Source organism: Podarcis pityusensis (genome assembly GCF_964106645.2).
Source record: "Podarcis pityusensis genome assembly, chromosome: 2".
Classification (NCBI taxonomy): Eukaryota; Metazoa; Chordata; class Lepidosauria; order Squamata; family Lacertidae; genus Podarcis; species Podarcis pityusensis.
Window position 1 is genome coordinate 118,114,872 of NC_138029.1, and position 18,989 is coordinate 118,133,860.

The following is an 18,989-nucleotide window of genomic DNA, read 5'->3' on the forward strand; positions in this document are numbered from 1 at the left end:
AAATAAGAAGAGCTTGCTGGATGAGGCCAGTGGCCTATCTGGTCCTGCATCCTGTTCTCACACCGGGTGACCTGATGCATTTGTGGGGAAACTGGCAAGTAGGAGCCGAGAACAAGCCTATGCTTCCGTCCTGTGGCTTCCAGCAACTGGAATTTGTGAGAAATGATAATGTTGCTTTTTCACAGAAGCCACAATGCTGCAACTACAGATAGCCCAGACTTGCTCACACTCATCGTTAGAACAGCTTATGGTTAGGATTAGGGGCGTAGGAAGAGGGGGCGGTGGTGGTGGTCCACCCCGGGTGTCATCCGGGGGGGGTGACAAAATCCCCCCTGGGCGGATCACCGCTGCGCCAATCGGCCAATTGGCCCCCCAGGCAGATCGCCCCACCCCTGGGTGCACGGCACGTGTGCCGCTCTGGGTGCCCGAACGGCTAGCTCCGCGCTGGTTAGGATGCTTGTAAATAAGGCAGCTTGTGGCTGGAATATGGTTTATTTGTAGGCTTCAGCAGGTATAGAACTCGCTCACACCTGTAACTGGGACAACTAGTGGTCAGGATGTGGCTCCGTCGCTTGTGTCAATGGGTAAACGCATAGGAATCAGGTAAATATGGGGGGTGGGTGTCGAGATCAAGAGTACAGTGGTACCTCGGGTTAAGAACTTAATTCGTTCTGGAGGCCTGTTCTTAAACTGAAACTGTTCTTAACCTGAGGTACCACTTTAGCTAATGGGGCCTGCCGCTGCCACTGCACTGTGCCGTGCGATGTTTGTTCTCATCCTGAAGCAAAGTTCTTAACCCGAGGTACTATGTCTGGGTTAGCGGAGTCTGTAACCTGAAGCATCTGTAACCTGAGGTACCACTGTTGTGGGAGATTTAAACATGGGTGGGAATGTTAGTAGGGTAATTAGGCAGTCGGGATAGACTGTAGTCAAAATAAAAAAATCCTTCCAGTAGCACCTTTAAGACCAACTAAGTTAGTTCTAGAACTAACTTAGTTGGTCTTAAAGGTGCTACTGGAAGGATTTTTTTATTTTGACTATGGCAGACCAACATGGCTACCTATCTGTAACTGGGGATAGACTGTAAACCTTGTAGTACCTGTGAGATTTTGATCAGCTCCTGCCCATCTGGAGTTGATACAGGCTCGTCTTATCTTGAGCCCAAGCAGAGCGTAGTCACGCAGCAAAAGGATAAGCAGGTAATGTGCTACATGATGAAGTTTATTTACAGGTTATGCTGAGAGCATACAAACATACATCCTGCCTCTGTGAGAGCAGAGAAGCAACTCCCGTCTCTAACAAAGAAATCGAGAGAACACTGAAAAACAGGAAACCAGTGTACGTCACATCCAGTCTCCCATTCCCGTGGGAACCCAAGAGTAACTCTGACTGTGGAATGCAAAACAATGTCTTGTGACATGCATTCGCTGCTCAGTGAGGAAGCAGAAACCAACAGTACCCAGCCAATGGGGAGACTGTTAGAATTCCTGCTCCATGATTGCAGTCAGGGGATTGTTGTCTTTCACATGACGGTATATGTTTTGACTGTAACAAAATCCCCCCGGGCAGATCGCCGCCACGCCATTCGGCCCCCCGGCTGGATCGCCCCACCCCCAGGTGCACAGCATGTGCGCCGCTCTGGGTGTCCAAGAGGCTAGCTCTGCCGCTGGTTAGGATGCTTGTAAATAAGGCAGCTTGTGGCTGGAATATGGTTTATTCGTAGGCTTCAGCAGGTACAGTATAGAAATCGCTCACACCTGTAACTGGGACAACTAGTGGTCAGGATGTGGCTCTGTCGCTTGCATCAATAGGTAAATGCATAGGAATCAGGTTAAATATGGGGGGTGGGCGTCGAGATCAATGGTAATGGGAGATTTAAACATAGTCATTGGTAGGGTCATTAGGCAGTCGTGATAGGCTGTAAAACTTGTAGTACCCAGCCAGTGGGGAGACAAGGGAGGGAACCTGCGCTTTGGGTATAGGGAATATAAGCTAATGATTTGCCAAAACCAGGTGTGCCTACTTTGGACCCCCGCCCTTGCAAGAACGTTTTGTAATCAATAAATCTTCGCTGCTTCACCAATTTTGTTCAGATATTAATTTGAGGGTCTCAAGACCCACTTCTAACAGTATTCAGAAGCATTTGCAGCCCTCAACGGTGGAGGCAGAGAAGAGCTATCCTGGCTAGCAGGTATTAGTGCTGGGTGATAACTGGCTTTCAATATTGTGATATGTTGTTGTTTAGTCATTTAGTCGTGTCCGATCAGCCTTCTTTATGGTCCAGCTCTCACTTCCATACATCACTACTGGGAAAACCATAGCTTTAACTATACGGACCTTTGTTGGCAAGGTGATGTCTCTGCTTTTTAAGATGCTGTCTAGGTTTGTCATTGCTTTCCTCCCAAGAAGCAGGCGTCTTTTAATTTCGTGACTGCTGTCACCATCTGCAGTGATCATGGAGCCCAAGAAAGTAAAATCTCTCACTGCCTCCATTTCTTCCCCTTCTATTTGCCAGGAGGTGATGGAACCAGTGGCCATGATCTTCACTGGCTAAACATTGTGATATTGCAATGTCTGAAATAAGGATGGAGATATGTAGAGGCATTGGCCGGCTTCACGGTTTCCCCATGTTGTGATCTTTGCATAGCACACGAGCACACACATCGTGATTCACAATATATTGCCAGGTCAAAAATTATGAAACCAAAACCACAATAAGGGCTTCAAACTGGTTTTAGACAATATATCATTATACAGTCGTACCTTGGTTCTCGAACAGAATCCATTCCGGAAGTCTGGTTGACTTCTGAAAATGTTCGAAAACCAAAGCATGGCTTTTGATTGATTCCAGGTTTGCAGTGTTTGGGAGCCAAATCATTTGCGTACCAAGGTACAACTGTATCACCTGGCCCTGGTAGACATTGATAATAATAATAATAAATAATAATAATTTATTATTTATACCCCGCCCATCTGGCTGGGTTTCCCCAGCCACTCTGGGCGGCTTCCAAAAGAATATTAAAATACTATGATACATCAAACATTAAAAGCTTCCCTAAACAGGGCTGCCTTCAGATGTCTTCTAAAAGTCTGGTAGTTGTTGTTCTCTTTGACATCTGGTGGGAGGGCGTTCCACAGGGAGGGCGCCACTACCGAGAAGGCCCTCTGCCTGGTTCCCTGTAACTTGGCTTCTCGCAGTGAGGGAACCGCCAGAAGGCCCTCGGTGCTGGACCTCAGTGTCCGGGTAGAACGATGGAGGTGGAGACGCTCCTTCAGGTATACTGGACCGAGGCCGGATAGTGCCATATAATCTCATTAGTAATGCCGTCTTCTGTCTTGCCACTCACCTGGTGACAGCACTGCGTATAAGATCATAGAGGAGACGTCCCTGCCCTGCTCCTTTCCCCCACCCTGATGAAGGAGATTGTGAGCTTGTGTGCTTTCCCCAAAGGGTCCAGGGCAAAGTTTCCTTGAGGCCTACAACCTGTGGGAACGGGCAGACCTCAGGGATGAGTCTACAGGAACATACACGGAAAACCCACGCTGGAGAAGAGGATGGTCTCTTTGACCCTGCAGCGCTTAAAAACGAGGGCAAGCTCTTGAACTTTGGCCAAATGGAAGAGGAGCAAGGTAAGAGAAATCCCACAGTTGCCACTTAAATTTAGGGAACCGATGGTTTTCAAACCTTTGGCCCTTCAGGAAGTATTTATTGCATCTTCTTAATAGTTGCAGTTCTTGTGACATTTATTTCACCTAAAGGTTTCCAGGCACTGTCCAAGGATTAAGCGATCATATAGGGCAGGGTTTCTCAAACTTGGGTCTACAGCTCGTTTTGGACTACAATTCCCATCATCCCTGTCCACTGGTCCAGCTGGCTAAGGGTGATGGGAGTTGTAGTTCAAAAACAGCTAGAGACCCAAGTCTGGGAAGCCCTGGGTTAGAGTGTTGGAGAACGAAGGTTCAAATCCCTACTCAGCCGTAAAGCTGGGCCAGTCACTTACGCTCAGCCTCACCTGCCTCACAGGGTTGTGAGGGATAAAATGGGTGAGGAGGAGAACTATGTTTGTCACCTTGCGCTCGTTGGAGGAAATGTAATAAATAAATCAGTGTGGTTATCCCCATTTTACAGATCTGGGGCATGGATTTGTGACAGAGGCAAAGTCTGAACCGGGGTTCCCTGAATTACAAACATAGTCCCTTAGTTACTATGCTGTAATCTTGTTTTTCTCTGACTTGTGAGCAGCCATGGAGCCAAATGTCCTGTAAGTCTTTAAACTTGGCTAGCGCATCCTGGTGTCAGATGTGGCTCCACTTCTCTCATTTATTTACATGATTGATATGGCACCCTTTGCACAAGGCGGCTAACAGGCAGGGGTGTAACTAGCTGCTCTGGCACCTGGAGTGGCGGGTCAATCTGCCCACGGGGGTGCCGCGGCGATCTGTGCAGTGGGGGGGGGGGCACTGCGCTGAGCTGCCCATGGAGTCCACCTGGCAGACACAAGCCGCATGCTGCCATTTCAGGCAGCGCAGGGCCCCAAGCCACCCTGTCACTCCCAGGAGAGACACGTGGCTTGGGCATGCTGCAGGCCCTGTGGTGAGTGCCACCCACTATTTTGTCACCCCCCTCAGTGGGGACACCTGGGGCGGACCGCACCTATCGCACCCCCCTTTCTACGCCCCTGCTAACAGGAAAAGCAAGTGAATAAGAGCTCATAAAATCCATAAAAAGCAAGTCCATTAAAAAAACATACACTACAGTGGTACCTCGGATTACAAACGCTTTGGGTTACAAACACTTCAGGTTACAGACTCCGCTAACCCGGAAGTAGTACCTCGGGTTAAGAACTTTTCCTCAGGATGAGAACAGAAATAGTGCTCTGGTGGCGCAGTGGCAGCAGGAGGCCCCATTAGCTAAAGTGGTACCTCAGGTTAAGAATGGTTTCAGGTTAAGAGCGGACCTCTGGAACAAATTAAGTACGTAACCAGAGGTACCACTGTAGAACAAATCACTGAATAATCATTACTAATTGTAGCAGCAGCAGATAAATCAGCAGTAGCTGAGTTAGGACACTCATGAACCAATGAACTAGGCAACAAAGAGTGCGAAAGTTGGGCTGCATATACATTTAAAGCATATAGGCTCCCACCAAAGAATCCTGGGAACCTTAGTCTACCCCTCTCAGGGCTACAATTCCCAGCACCCATAACAAACTACAGCTCCCAGGGGTAAGTAATGTGCATTAAATGCATGGTGTATACACAGCTTTAAGTCCGTAGCTAGCAGAGTCTTCTTGCTTTGTCTGAGTGCTGATTTCGGAGCTTTTATAGGAACCACCAGGAACCACCTGAACATCTCTGGCCTATTGGTGTACAGAGGATAATCTGGCTGGTGCGTTTCTCCTCTCTGAGCTAGAGCTGCGGGGTGGTGCACAGGCTAAGTCCCTGCCTGGCATCTGTTGAAACATAAGCCTGTAGCTGGTCTTGAAAGAACAACTCCCTTTCTCAGGAAATCCCTTCAATTCTTCAGGGTTTGTCTGTTTTAAATCAATGTGCCCCCTAGTGGCAAAACAGCTGCATAGCTAGGGAAACAACTTCCTTACCTATATTTAATCGCACTTTTATCCAGCTTTTCAGCCAGAAACCTAACAGCATTGAAACCCATTGCAAATAGCAATTATAATAGCGTGGAAAGAAAATATGCTGTTCAGAGCGGGTTCTTAACGGACATGAACCAGGCATTATTTATTTATTGCATATCCCACCTTTCCCTCCAAGCTTAAGGTGGTTCTCCCTTTCTTCAGTTAATCCCCATGACAACCCCGTGAGGCAGAGCTTAGGCTGAGAGAGGCAGAGTCTGAGCCAGGGTCACCCAGTGAGCTTCATGGCCAAGTAAGGATTTAAACCCTGGTCTCCAGGGTCCTAGTCTAACACTATAACCACTAACACCAACACCACACAGGCTCTTCAGACCTGCTGCTTCCCAGCCTTCTGATGGTCTCATGGTGGCAATTGGTAGCTCCATGGCTAGAGCTCACAGAGAAGGGTCTCTGATACAGGCTGGTTCATATTGGGAGGGGTTTATGGCTTTATAGTTCAAAACCAGCACTTTGAATTGAACCCAGAAACTATTGGAAAGCTAGTCGGGCCAGAATCTGTGCAATACGTTCAGTCCTTCAGGTCCCTGTCATTAATCTGGCTGCACTAGCTGTAGTTTCCAAACTGTCTTTATTTTTCAAATTATTTTTTATTTTTTATTCGTTTTCCAGAGTATTACAAATCAAATTTCTTTAATTTAATACAATTTCTTAAAATATCAGGTTTCCCGCTCCTTTGCAAACATATGTCAATCATTTCCTCCTGTATCCGCATCATCTTTTATTTAGTGTCCAATTGATCCTTCACTTCACGTTGTTAGTTCATTCTTGTAGCTGATGACTCCACCCCCCCTTAAAAAACAGCACCTCTGTTACATCGTATAATTATAAAATCCATTTCACGTGTGTAGTCCTTCATATGCATTTTTGTTTCAGACCCAGTGTGCTGGGAGAGTTCATTACTATCTTCCATTCTTCAGTCTTTGCAGTACTTGTCTGGATATTACCAGGTCACATTCCATTCCTTCTGCTGATCACCAACTAGCATACTGGCTGCGACCACAAATAACTCACAAACTGTCTTTAAAAGCAGCCCCACATAGAACACACTGGAGTAATCTAACCTAGACCAGTAGCTAGACTGTATACAAAGTGTGTTCACTTTGTAGTCTCTTTCTTCTCCCGTCAGGTGAGGGGAGCACAACTGAGAGTATAGATCATCCACAGCAAGCCTCTGAACAAGGGGAACTCTGTGCAGCCGAGAAAATCCCTGAAGAGAATGTTTCCGAAACTCCAGAAGCTGTTGAAAGTCCCCAAGGACCGTGGAGGCAACAGGAAAACTGTTTGGAGAAGAGCAGAGGTAAATCTTGGCAAAATGAGATCGGAGACCACGAGGGAAGCTGTGAAGGTCAGGGTCAAGAGACACTGACTGAATTGGGGAACAGCTCAGGCAGAACCCAAGAAGAGAAGATATACCAGTGCTTATACTGTGGGAAATCCTTCAACGCACACTTCAAACTTGTTAGACATCACAGAATCCACACGGGAGAGAAACCATACAAGTGCTTGGATTGCGGCAAGAGTTTTGATCAGAAAGGAAACCTTATTGCTCACGCGAGGATCCACACAGGAGAAAAGCCGTATGTATGCTCCGATTGTGGGAAAAGCTTCAGCCACAAAGGCAGTCTTGTTTTGCATGTGAGAATCCACACTGGGGAGAAACCCTACAAATGCCCTGATTGCGGGAAATGCTTCAGCCGTTTAGGGTCCCTGAAAGAGCACAAGAAGACTCACACAGGAGAAAGACCATATGCCTGCTTAGACTGTGGGAGGAGCTTCAGAAAAATATCTGAGCTCACAACCCACCACAGGTTCCATACAGGAGAGAAGCCGTACAAATGCTTGGGCTGTGAGAGATCCTTCAGCACAAGCTCCAATCTCATTGCCCATCAGAGGACCCACACAGGAGAGAAACCTTATAAATGCTCAGATTGCAGGAAAAGGTTCAGCCAGGCTGGGAACCTTAAAGAACACGAGAGAACCCACACTGGAGAGAAGCCATATAAATGCCCAAACTGTGGGAAAAGCTTCAGGCAAATATCTTACTTTATTAAGCACCACCAAACCCACCTTGCAGATGAAGGGATGCATGTGGAAGAGAAACCATATAAATGCTCTGATTGTGGGAAAGGTTTTGGTGAGAAAGCGAGCCTCAGCAGACACCAGAGAATCCACACTGGAGAGAAGCCCTTTAAATGCTCAGACTGTGGGAAAAGCTTCTGCCTGAAATCGAATCTTGTTGTCCACTTGAGAATCCACACCGGTGAGAAGCCATATAAATGCTCTGAGTGTGGGAAGAGCTTCAACCAGACGTCAAGTCTTCATAATCACGAGAGAACCCACAAAGGGGAGGAACCATATAAATGTTTAGACTGTGGGAAAAGCTTCAACAGACCTTCGCAACTTAAGGGACATGAGAGAATCCACACTGGAGAGAAACCATACCGGTGTTCACTGTGTGGGAAAGGCTTTATTTACAACCACCACCTTGTGAGACACCAGAGAAATCACTCAGGAGAGAAACCGTATACGGTAAATGCCCAGGTTGTGGGAAAGAATTCAGCCTCAGATCGACCCTTATTAAACATCAAAGAATCCACATGGAAGGGACACAATTAAAAAATACATAAGGTGGGCTTTGAGCCTACTAAACAGTTGAGAATCCATTAAGGTGTCGGAAATCCCATTCACAGCAGGCCTTGAAAGTGGGCCTGAGGGGGATCAGGTTGGGAATGTTCAACCTGTATGGCAACATCGCACTCTGGTCAAAGGACTGGACCAGAAGGGCATTTACTCGGATGACACTTCTTATGCTCTTAATAAATTGGTCAGATAGACAAAGGTAGGCCGGGGCAAGCCTTTAATTCTGTGGTGCATGAAGATATTTTAATTATTTTAAGGTTTTTTGTTTGGCTCTTTGAACAGTATTCATCCTTTTGGATGCACTTGGATCCTTTATTTTTTTTAAAAAGTGTTATCCATATTGTGTATTAAGTAAACTCGAAAAGTATTCTAATGTATTGATGGAAATTGCTGTGGCCTGGACCTAGGCTAATGTGTAAAGTCAGTGAAATGAACTTTGAGCATAGGAAATTGCCTTTTATTGAGGCCTTTTCATTCTTCTTTATTTATTCATCTTCTTACATTTATACACTGCTTTTCCCCCATAGCCTTTGGCAAGGTGGCAGTTTAGGACGCGGTGGGTGGGGGGAGTCCAGTAAGTGGGGAATATGGTAAAGGTTTATAAACTTGTGCATGATGTGAAGAAAGTAGATGGAGAGAAATTATTCTCCCTTTGTTGTGATACTACTGTGTGTTTTTCATTTGCCACTGAAATGAAAGTGCAGCAACTTTCCTTCATGTATCCCTTGCTACTCTTTTCCTGCTTTCCTGATCCCCTTTCTTCTCTTCTGTCCTACATTCTCAATGTTTAGTTTGTAAGCTCCTTGGGGCACAGATCTTTCCTCCTCCCCCCTGCCCTGCCCATGACACATATGCATATACCCTGCTTACATTGCTCTGCAAAGTGCTTTGCATAGAAGGGGCACAGCTCAGTGGCAGAGCATCTCTTTTGCACACAGAAGGTTCCAGGTTCAGTCCCTGTGTCAGAAGTGAGCCAGCAGTAAATCACACTGTGCAAGTTGGAGTTAACTCTTTATTAGCAAAAACATGATCTGCACAGGAGTGTCAGGCCCAATGGGCACATTAATTCATCTCTGGTTGGTCTAGCCTCCATGAAGTACTTGCTGAGATTGAAGGTCCCCACCTCCCCACAGCTGCTGTAAGGATGCTGTCAGCGGCTCCTGGCCTGTTGCCCAGGAAAGTATAAAGACAAGGAAAAGTTTCTTAACGTCCTTTTTTATTTCAATCCTTACAGAGAGAGGCTATAGAACCCAGCCTCTGTGATAATGGTGTTGTCCTGAGCAAATCTGCCCCCCCCCAGTCTCTCCCACGTTCTCATTTGTCATTCTCATTTTTCCTCTACGGGTGCCACTAAGTACCCTCTGCCTTTGAGCTCTTTGCTCTCCTACTTTTATGGCTCGCCGGGTTCTGGGAGATGAAGAGTCTGGAATGCTTTCTAATGACAACATGTCAGCTGGGTGTTGTTCCAGCTATCCCATGATTTCCCCGCTTTCCCCCTCATCTGCCTCTGAGCTGCTACCTTCCTCAAACCCTTGTTGTAAATCTGTACTGTCTTCCTCTTCCTCCTCCGTGGAAGGGTCAGGATGGGGACGCGGTATCCACCACTCCTCCTCTGCCCAGTCCCCGACAGCTGCCTAAGTTCCCTCCTCTCCAGGGTTTTTATCCAAGCAATTGGAGACTGAGTCTGTACGTTACCAACCTTTTCATGCCTCTTCTGGTTCTGGGAGACAAGGGGGGCAGGGCAGGAGAGATGGTCACAGCAGGAGGGTGAGACTGTTAAGATATTCTGTTCCACCCTAAGAGGAACAGGCTGTTGTGTGTCACATGCCTGTTTACACTCCAGCACAGCTTGCTGGGAACTTCCGTTTTGTGTATAGATTTTGCTTAAGCTGTTTGCTTGGACACGAAGGGGAGCAGACATGTTTTTCCTTTGTCCTGATGCTGAATAAAATGCCTGTAAATATGTTTACACAGCCTCTAATCTGCCCTTCTGTTGCGAAGAGTTCTTATCTCTGCTGGCTTGCGTGCTCAGCTTCTGAGGGTTTCTGAAGCTTGAGTCGCAGTTACATGCTGTTCCAAGGACCGGAGTTCGCCTGGCTGCCAGCCGGTGGGCTGGAGCCAGCTGGGGGCCTGCCAATTGCCCCCGTTCCCTTGGACGCTGTTAAGTTGTGGGTGAACATATCAGACGACACAGCGATTCTTCCAAAGCAGCTCTTTATTTGTAAGCTGGAACAGAACTGAACTGAAGGGCTCAGTCAGCCTGCTTATATAGAGCTCCAGTACCACGTTACTGTAACAACTTTCTAAAACTATCCAATCACTGAACGTCACTTTCGATCCTTCATTTGCATAACTATTTACAGTATCCCCCTGCTGGTCCAGGGTGAGAACTTCAGTACATAACAGACACATCCTAACAGAGGCACCCCTGACTCTTCCCCAGCCTGACTCATCTCTGCCTCTTGGTCTCCCTCCTCTCTTGCTTCAACTTCTGCTTCTGATTCTGGACTTCCCTCTGCCACAAACTCCGCCAGCTCACTAAGCACTGTTACCCCTTTGGCTCCCAACACCTACCCAGTCTTCTCTCTCTGACCACGCATTGTTGTCCCATCACTACTCCCTCTGAGCTTTTTTTCCTTGGAGGGTCCCCAGCTGGTTCTTCCCACCATTCCTCTGTATCCAAATGGTTCATGACACCCTGGCATCTCTAGGTAGGGTTGGGAATATGTCTGAATCAGTCAGTGTTGACAATACTGAGCTAAATGGATGCCTGGTCTGACTCAGTACAAGGCAGCTTCCTTTTTTCCATTGGTAGTGATATATGAATTATAATAAATTCATGTGAATATTTAATGGGTGATTCATGAGTTCTTTTGATTCTTTGCTGCAACTTCTGCCTTATTGCTGCCATGGTATTATCCCTATTTCACCAGCAGTGCCATAACTATGCAGATTAGAGGATGGAGCCTTGCTGCAGAAACTTATTTGTGTTCCAGCCCTGAAACAATGAACAGGTTAAATGTTTTAGCCCACCCCCAACTGCTGTTTGCTCTCATCCTAAATGCAGCCGCTCTCTGCACCTCCCACAGGATGCAAAGGATGTTAAATTGTTTGGCCAAAATGGCCCAGTCAATTTTACAAACAGTCAATTTCCCCAGATGCTCCAGCCAATTTCAGAAAGCACATACTGGTAAATGTTTGCCCAACTGCAGCTAGTAGCTGTAGCGCAAGAGTGAGGTCAGAGCAGGAAATGTGACTCTATAGACTACATAGACTACAGTGTAGCAGAAAGTAAACCCTGGTTAGATTAATGCCTAATGAAGCCGGCCATATCTTCCAAATACTAACACAATAAAAAGTTGCTTGTGTGCTCATATATTCACATGGGCACATGGAGTCCCTTGTTGACTGCAACATCCGAGGGCAACCATGTGAATGAGACACTGCAAATCAAATATTAGGTATTCTACCAGTGTCTATAGATTCTCCCTGCAGAAAGCTCTCATGCACCCGAGCCCAGCATTGAGCAACATCCTTCTCCCTTTGCATCAGCTGATAAGAGGGGAAAGCCATCCTGCATAGTGCTGGGTTTCTGCTCTGCACAACACCTCAAAGGCTCCACCAGCTGGTCCTCAGGTGCTTTGGGAGCTGCACCAGGCAGGTTTGGGTCAAGACCCACCCTTACCTGTATGACATCAGCTGTAGGGTAGGTGGACAGTGGCTTGCCCCAGACAGCCTCAGAGGTCCTTCCAATATTGACCAACAACTAGCTACAAGAAGATAACAAATTAGAGGTTTGAAATGACAACCCGTTGTTTCCAAAAAGGTTTTGCAGGGCTAATTCTGGAGGTTTCAGTAATTGCTGTCCAGTCATTTTAGTAATTCCTGCAAAGACCAGAGTCCAAAACTGGGACACTTTTCCACTATCCACCACATAAATTGGAATGAACCTGATTCCTTACATCTCTAACATAGTCTCAAATATCTTCATTTGAAACAATCTTATAGGGGTCTTATATAATCTTTATGCTATTTTTAATGCTTGTTCTCTCATAGTAGATGATACTGATTTAAATTGCAACTTTAACCATGTAGGTTTCCAGCAATTTTTCTTCAATCAAAATATTCCGATCTAACTTCCACATTCATTTCAGGCCCTCTGCAGAGCCCATGTCAACACAAAGAAGTAAAATATAAATACAAGACACCAAGCCCCCCTACTTGCCCTCAGAGATAAGAAACAACAGCTCAAGTGGTGTGAGATCTTGCAGAGCTTGCTGCTTAATATGCTCCTGTCTAATAAAGAAACCTGCTTGATACCAACTCAACCAGGTTATGTCTGAGTCCTGTAGTCCCTTTCAAATGTCTTGGTAACGGTTGAGAGTCTGGATAAAAATCCTTCAAATGAAAGAAACCACCCAACATTTGGTCTTCACAATTGTGAGGGCACCTCAGTAGTGATTTGTTTATTATTAAAAATATTTATAGCTCACCCTTTGTGTGAACTGATTCCAGGGCAAAGGGGCAAACCATAAACACAGAAAAAGGTAGAATAGACACTAAGGCTAGTTGTATTTAGAAATACATTTATTTATTTATTAAATATAAGCTGCAATTCTCTTAATTGCTAATATTAAAAATACGGCACTTATTAAGAAACGCAGCTTGAAACAAACAAGTTTTTATTGTCCTTCTGGCTTGTAAATAAACATGGAATGGTGGGAAATCTCAAGGAGGATTTTCTTCTAGTTCTGCTGGGAAGAGGGTTTTTGTTTGTTTGTTTGTTTGTTTTTAAAGGCTGGCCATCTGCCATGGATGCTTTAGTTGAGACTCCTGCATTGCAGGGGGTTGGACTAGATGACCCTCGGGATCCCTCCGACTCTACAATTCTATGACTCTATATTTTTATTTACTTTTTAAATTAATAATGCACGCATCTGTGACCCAGCTTAGAAGCCATACAAAATTTAAAGGGCAGCTACAGTCACAGATTAATAAACAGACGAGCAAACGAGAAACCCCAGCTTTAAAATTCAGCTCAGCTCAGGCAGCCAAGGAGCCGCGCGCAGAACTGAGCTGAATCCGCCTCCTACGAGTTAAATCGACCGAGCACCTGTTCCTAGAGCGGCCTGGTCTCTTTCTCGTCCTCCTCTGCTGTTTAAAGGGGAAGCACCTTTTGTCTGCGCCCGTCCCTTTTCCAGCCCGTGGCTGCGGGAGAGGTAAGTCGGAGAAGCCCAAAGGTCCCTGTGGCTCTCCCGTAGCAGAGCAGCGTCCCCTTTATGTACACGGCTGGATAATGCCCGTCGCACACGTGAGTGGGCACGTGTGCAGGGGTTGGGAGTGTCAGGCGGAGCAAGTCCCTGCGCATTTTACTGAAGAGTAATCCCACTTCAACCCAGCGGGCTTCATTTCAAAGCAGGTATGCCTGTGGTTTTCGGTGGGAGGGAACAACCCCCTGTGCATTTTACTGAGAAGTAAGCCCACTTTATTAAGTAGGGTGCATTTCCATATGAAGGTGTATAATCTTGCAGTCTCGCGTATTTATTCAGGATCAATCCCACAACTCGGTGGGGGCTTTACTTCCAAGTAGACACAGATAGAACCATAGAATTAGTAGAGTTGGAAGGGACCTTTGAGGATCATCTAGTCCAGCCCCCTGCAGTGCAGGAATATACAGCTGTCCCTTGTGGGGATCAAGCCTGCAACCTCCGTGTCATCAGCACCACGCTGTAACCAACTGAGCTCTCTGGTGAATGAGATCAGTACAGTTTATTGGCACACTTTATTACAATTGGGAACGATTGAGGGCACAAGGAGAAGGGGACGGCAGAGGACAAGATGGTTTGACAGTGTTCTCAAAGCTGTGAACATGAGTTTGACCAAACTGCAGGAGGCAGTGGAAGACAGGAGTGCCTGGCGTGCTCTGATCCATGGGGTCACGAAGAGTCGGACACGACTAAACGACTAAACAACAACAACAATTATAATCAGGGTGGCCAAATGCTAAGGAGAACAGGCTTCTTTAATAGTTGTACAGAAGGAATTTCAGCATGTGAAGTGTCTTGGGCTTTTTTCGGGGGGGGGGGTGTGCAGTGGGGTAGGAAGTCAGAGAAAGGAGGCTCCCCCCTGTTGAACAATTGTGGGTTTGAACGATTTAAGATCATTTGTTGTTGTTTTTTTGCACAGCACTGAAAAACAGCATCAAAACATTGCAATCCAGAATATTTATACATGGGTGATAGGTAACGTTAGTTAGAGTTGAAAACAATTGATTTATTTAGGGCGTTGATTTTAATGGCTTGACATTATATATCGCTGATAATGAGGAGGATTAAATGTGAACAATTTCTCTTCCCAGTATGTTTTGACATAAGCCTGGCTATGACTGCATTATGTACAGACTAACTTGGGAGTATGTGCCACAATCCTATCCATGTCTCTTCAGATGTGAATCCCATTGAACAAGAGGAGACTAGAGAGAGCTAAATAAGTGGTTTACAGAATTTTTTTATTTCACACACAAACTAGACAGTAATCTCCCCATATTTGGCAGCTTTTAAAACTTGGAACTTATGAAATCCAGTTTAAGGGCCTCCATAGCTAGCTCCCTTGGTATAGCTGAGAGAGAAGAGCAAAATAGGAGTCTAATTACTAACCTTATAATCAGGATTGTGCATCGTAGTAACCAAAGAGCTCTAATGATAGGATTTCCTGTCTTTTTTATTATGATTGTGAATCTTGTGCTTACTTTACATTTTTTGTACAATATAATATGCTATTTGTATTGTATTGTATTAATTTGTTGCTTTGGTGAGGAGTGAAGGAAGAGAGTGGCTTTGGTGAGGATGGCTAGTGGACAAATTAAGTGAGCAGGGGACAGAGTCTCATATTTGCTTCATTACATGCTTTATTTTGTAGCTCAGTTAACATTATCATCAATCATCATGTTTCAGGCATGATTCACACTGTCTCCTCTCTTCCTTCCATCAGATAATGGAGATGTGAAGAATAATCTCAAGGTAGAAATGTCTGAACAACAGAAACAGATTGAGATATTGGTGAAACCACTGGACGAGAACATGTCTCAGTGCCATGTCAAGGCAGAAGCTGCTGAACAGCAACATGGATTGTCAAGCCAACAGGGGAAGCCCATGGGGTTGGGAGTGGATGAGTCCACCCTGGGTGAGGAAAGCTTCAAGGACCAAAGCGAAATCTCAGCCCAGGGAGAGATGGAAAAAGACAAGGGACTAGTAATTTTAGAAGAAGAGAAGAATGCAAACCTCATTACTTGTGGGAGGAACCTTACGGCAGTGAAATTGTATGGATGCTCAGACGGTGGAAACTCCTCCTGTATGACCTCTGAAAATCAATGGGATCATACTGCAAGGGAGGAAATATACACATCTTTGGACTTTGGGGACTCCTTTGGTATGGATGCTGGCTTTATCAAGCATTGTGGAACCCACACAGGAGACAAAACGTTTCAATGCTCGGACTGTGGGAAGAGCTGTGAAACAAAAACCCAGTTGCTTGCGCATATGAAGATGCACACAGGGGGAAACCCACTTAGATGCACCATCTGTGGGAAGAGCTTCTCTCAGAACAGAGACCTCTCTACTAATGAGAGAATCCACACAAAAGACAAAATGTTTATGTGCTCAGAATGCAATAAATCCTTCCCCAACAACACTGAATTTGGACGTCCCCAACCCCAGAAAGGGGAGGAACCATATAAATGTTTGGACTGTGGAAGATCCTTCACTCTGAACTCTGACTTTCGTAAACATCACAGAACCCACACGGGAGGGAAACCACATAAATGCCCAGACTGTGGCAAGACTTTTGATAAGAAATTTAAGCTAGTGACGCATGTGAGAATCCATACTGGGGAGAAACCTTTTAAGTGTTTGGACTGTGGGAAAAGCTTTGCTCAGAAGGGGAACCTTGTGGTTCATGAGAGAAGCCATACTGGCGAGAAACCATACAAGTGCTTGGATTGCGAGAAGTCCTTCAGTGTGAATGCAGACCTTATTAGACATCACAGAATACACACAGGGGAAAAGCCATTCAAATGCCCAGAGTGTGGGAAATTCTTCAGGACACACTCTGAAATGTTCAGACATCAGAGAACTCACCCAGGAAACAAACCATACGACTGCTGGGACTGTGGCAAAACCTTTAGTCAGGAAGCCCACCTCGTGGCACACCTGAGAATCCACACTGGGGAGAAGCCCTACAAATGCCCAGACTGTCGGCAAAGCTTTGCCCAGAAAGGGAACCTTATTCTTCATCAGAGGACCCACATGGAAGAGAAGCCGTATAAATGCTTGGACTGTGAGAAATCCTTCCGTGCAAAATCTAAGCTCATAGAGCATCAGAGGCTTCACACCGGGGAGACGCCCTATGATTGCTCAGACTGCGGTAAAAGCTTCAGCCGGAAAGGGAGCCTCCTTGCCCACATGCACTTCCATTCCGGGAAGAAGCCATATGAATGCTCCATTTGTGGGAAATCCTTCATTATGAACTCTGATCTCCTTAGACATCAGAGAACTCACACAGGAGAGAAACCGTACAAGTGCTCAGATTGCGATAAAAGCTTTAGTCGGAAAGACGGCCTGCTCAAACACCTGGTGATCCATTCTGGGACAGAATTGCACATTCAGGAAAAGCCATACGAATGCTTGCACTGTGGCAGGAGTTACAATTACAAACAGAACCTCATTGTGCATAGGAGAACTCACACTGGAGAAAAGAGATTTAAATGCACAGACTGCGGTAAAACCTTCAACACAAACTCTGAACTTACCAAACATCGGAGAATGCACACGGGGGAGAAGCCGTACAAGTGCTCTGATTGTGGGAAAAGCTTCGCCCAGAGGGGAGGCCTGGTTGCCCACAAGAGGACTCACACGGGAGAGAAGCCGTACAAATGCACCGTTTGTGGGAAATGTTTTAGTCTGAGCTCTTGCCTGATTAGACACCAGCAAATCCACACAGGGGAGAAACCCTATCAGTGCCTAGACTGCGGACAGTGCTTTACTCACAAAAGGAACCTTGTCAAACACGCTGCCAGCCACCAAGAAGAAAAACCATATAACTGCTCAGAATGTGGGAAAAGTTTTGGGATAAGTTATCACCTCGTTCAGCACCAGCAAATCCACTCAGGAGAGAAACCGTATAAATGCTTGGAATGTGGGCAGAGTTTCACTCGCAAGAGAAACCTTGTGGTACATGTGAGAAGCCACACGTCAGAGAAGCTCCACAAATGCCCAGGCTGTGGGAAAAGTTTCCCTCACAAAAATAATCTTGTCGAGCATATGGGAATGCATGCAAGGGAGAAACCGCAGGAGTGCCCAGAATGTGGGGAAAGTTTCACTGATCTCCTTGTTCTTATTAAGCACAGAAGAATCCACACAGAGACAGCCTTGGAGGAGTCTTCCTATTGGGAGAAGATACTCTGTTGAAACGTGCATGATCTTTTACTGCATATTAGAGAAATTATACTGTAGGAGATGCTTAGACTCAAGAAGGCCGTTAGGAAGTGTGAAATCGGAACCAGTGAGGGTGGTGAATGTCCTGCGTGAGTGTCTGGAGGAGGATGGAGGAGGGATGGTGGTTGATAGGTTGAGGCTGAATCCCAACGAGATAGAAGTACTGTTTCTGGGGGCCAGGGAGCAGGCAGATGTGACAGACACCCTGGTCCTGAATGGGGTAACTCTGCCCCTAAAGGACCAGGTGGCCAGCCTGGGGGTCATTTGGTCTCAAAACTGCTCATGGAGGCACAGGTAAATTCTGTGTTCAGGGCAGCTGTCTACCAGCTCCATCTGGTACCCTGGCTGAGACGCTACCTGCTCGCCAACTGTCTTGCCAAAGTGGTATGTGCTTTATCTTCCGCTTGGACTACTGCAATGTGCTGTACGTGGGGCTACCTTTGAAGGTGACTCAGAAACTACATGTAATCCAGAATGTGGACTGGTGTCTGGGAGCAGCCACTGGGAACATATAGCACTGGTTCTAAAGAAGAAGAAGAGTTTGGATTTGATATCCCGCTTTATCACTACCCGATGGAGTCTCAAAGCGGCTAACATTCTCCTTTCCCTTCCTCCCCCACAACAAACACTCTGTGAGGTGAGTGGGGCTGAGAGACTTCAGAGAAGTGTGACTAGCCCAAGGTCACCCAGCAGCTGCATGTGGAGGAGCGGAGACGCGAACCCGGTTCCCCAGATTACAAGTCTACCGCTCTTAACCACTACACCACACTGGCTCTACGTGGTCTCCCAGTATGTTTCTGAGCACAGTTTAAAGTGTTGGTGTTGACCTTCCAAGTCCTAAGCAGCTTCTGCCCTGTATACCTGAAGGAATATTCCATCCCCATCATCCAGCCTGTAAACTGAGGTCCAGTACGGAGGGTCTTCTGGTGGTTCCCTCTCTGTGAGAAGTAAAGTTACAGGGAACCAGGCAAAGGGCCTTTTTTTGTAGTGACTGGACCGCCCTCCCATCAGATGTCAATGAAATACACAGCTATATGACATTCAGAAGGCACCTGAAGGCAGCCTTATATAGGGGATGCCTTTACTGTTTGATGTTTTACTGTGTTTTTATATTCTGTTGGAAACTGCCCAGAGTGGATGGGGCAACCCAGTCAGATGGGCAATGTACAAATAATAAAATTATTATTATTATTATTATTAT

The 18,989-nt window shown here is 46.1% G+C and overlaps 1 protein-coding gene across 4 annotated transcripts in view; it reads left to right on the forward strand.

The window, feature by feature from the left end:
* The window catches only part of LOC308469376 (uncharacterized protein), a 53,777-nt gene extending 34,795 nt beyond the window's left edge, over nucleotides 1–18,982 (forward strand). For 2 of the 4 annotated variants that reach the window (XM_080991722.1, XM_080991721.1), the window contains 2 exons: nucleotides 3,452–3,630; nucleotides 15,288–18,982. In XM_080991722.1, the coding sequence (XP_080847848.1) occupies nucleotides 3,510–3,630; nucleotides 15,288–17,761 (2,595 nt within the window). In that variant the 5' untranslated portion in view covers nucleotides 3,452–3,509 and the 3' untranslated portion in view covers nucleotides 17,762–18,982. Of the gene's footprint in view, nucleotides 1–3,301; nucleotides 3,631–13,435; nucleotides 13,717–15,287 lie in introns of those variants that run through there. The other 2 variants (XM_080991720.1, XM_080991723.1) reach the window with 2 other exon arrangements.
* The last annotated feature ends 7 nt before the right edge of the window (nucleotides 18,983–18,989 follow it).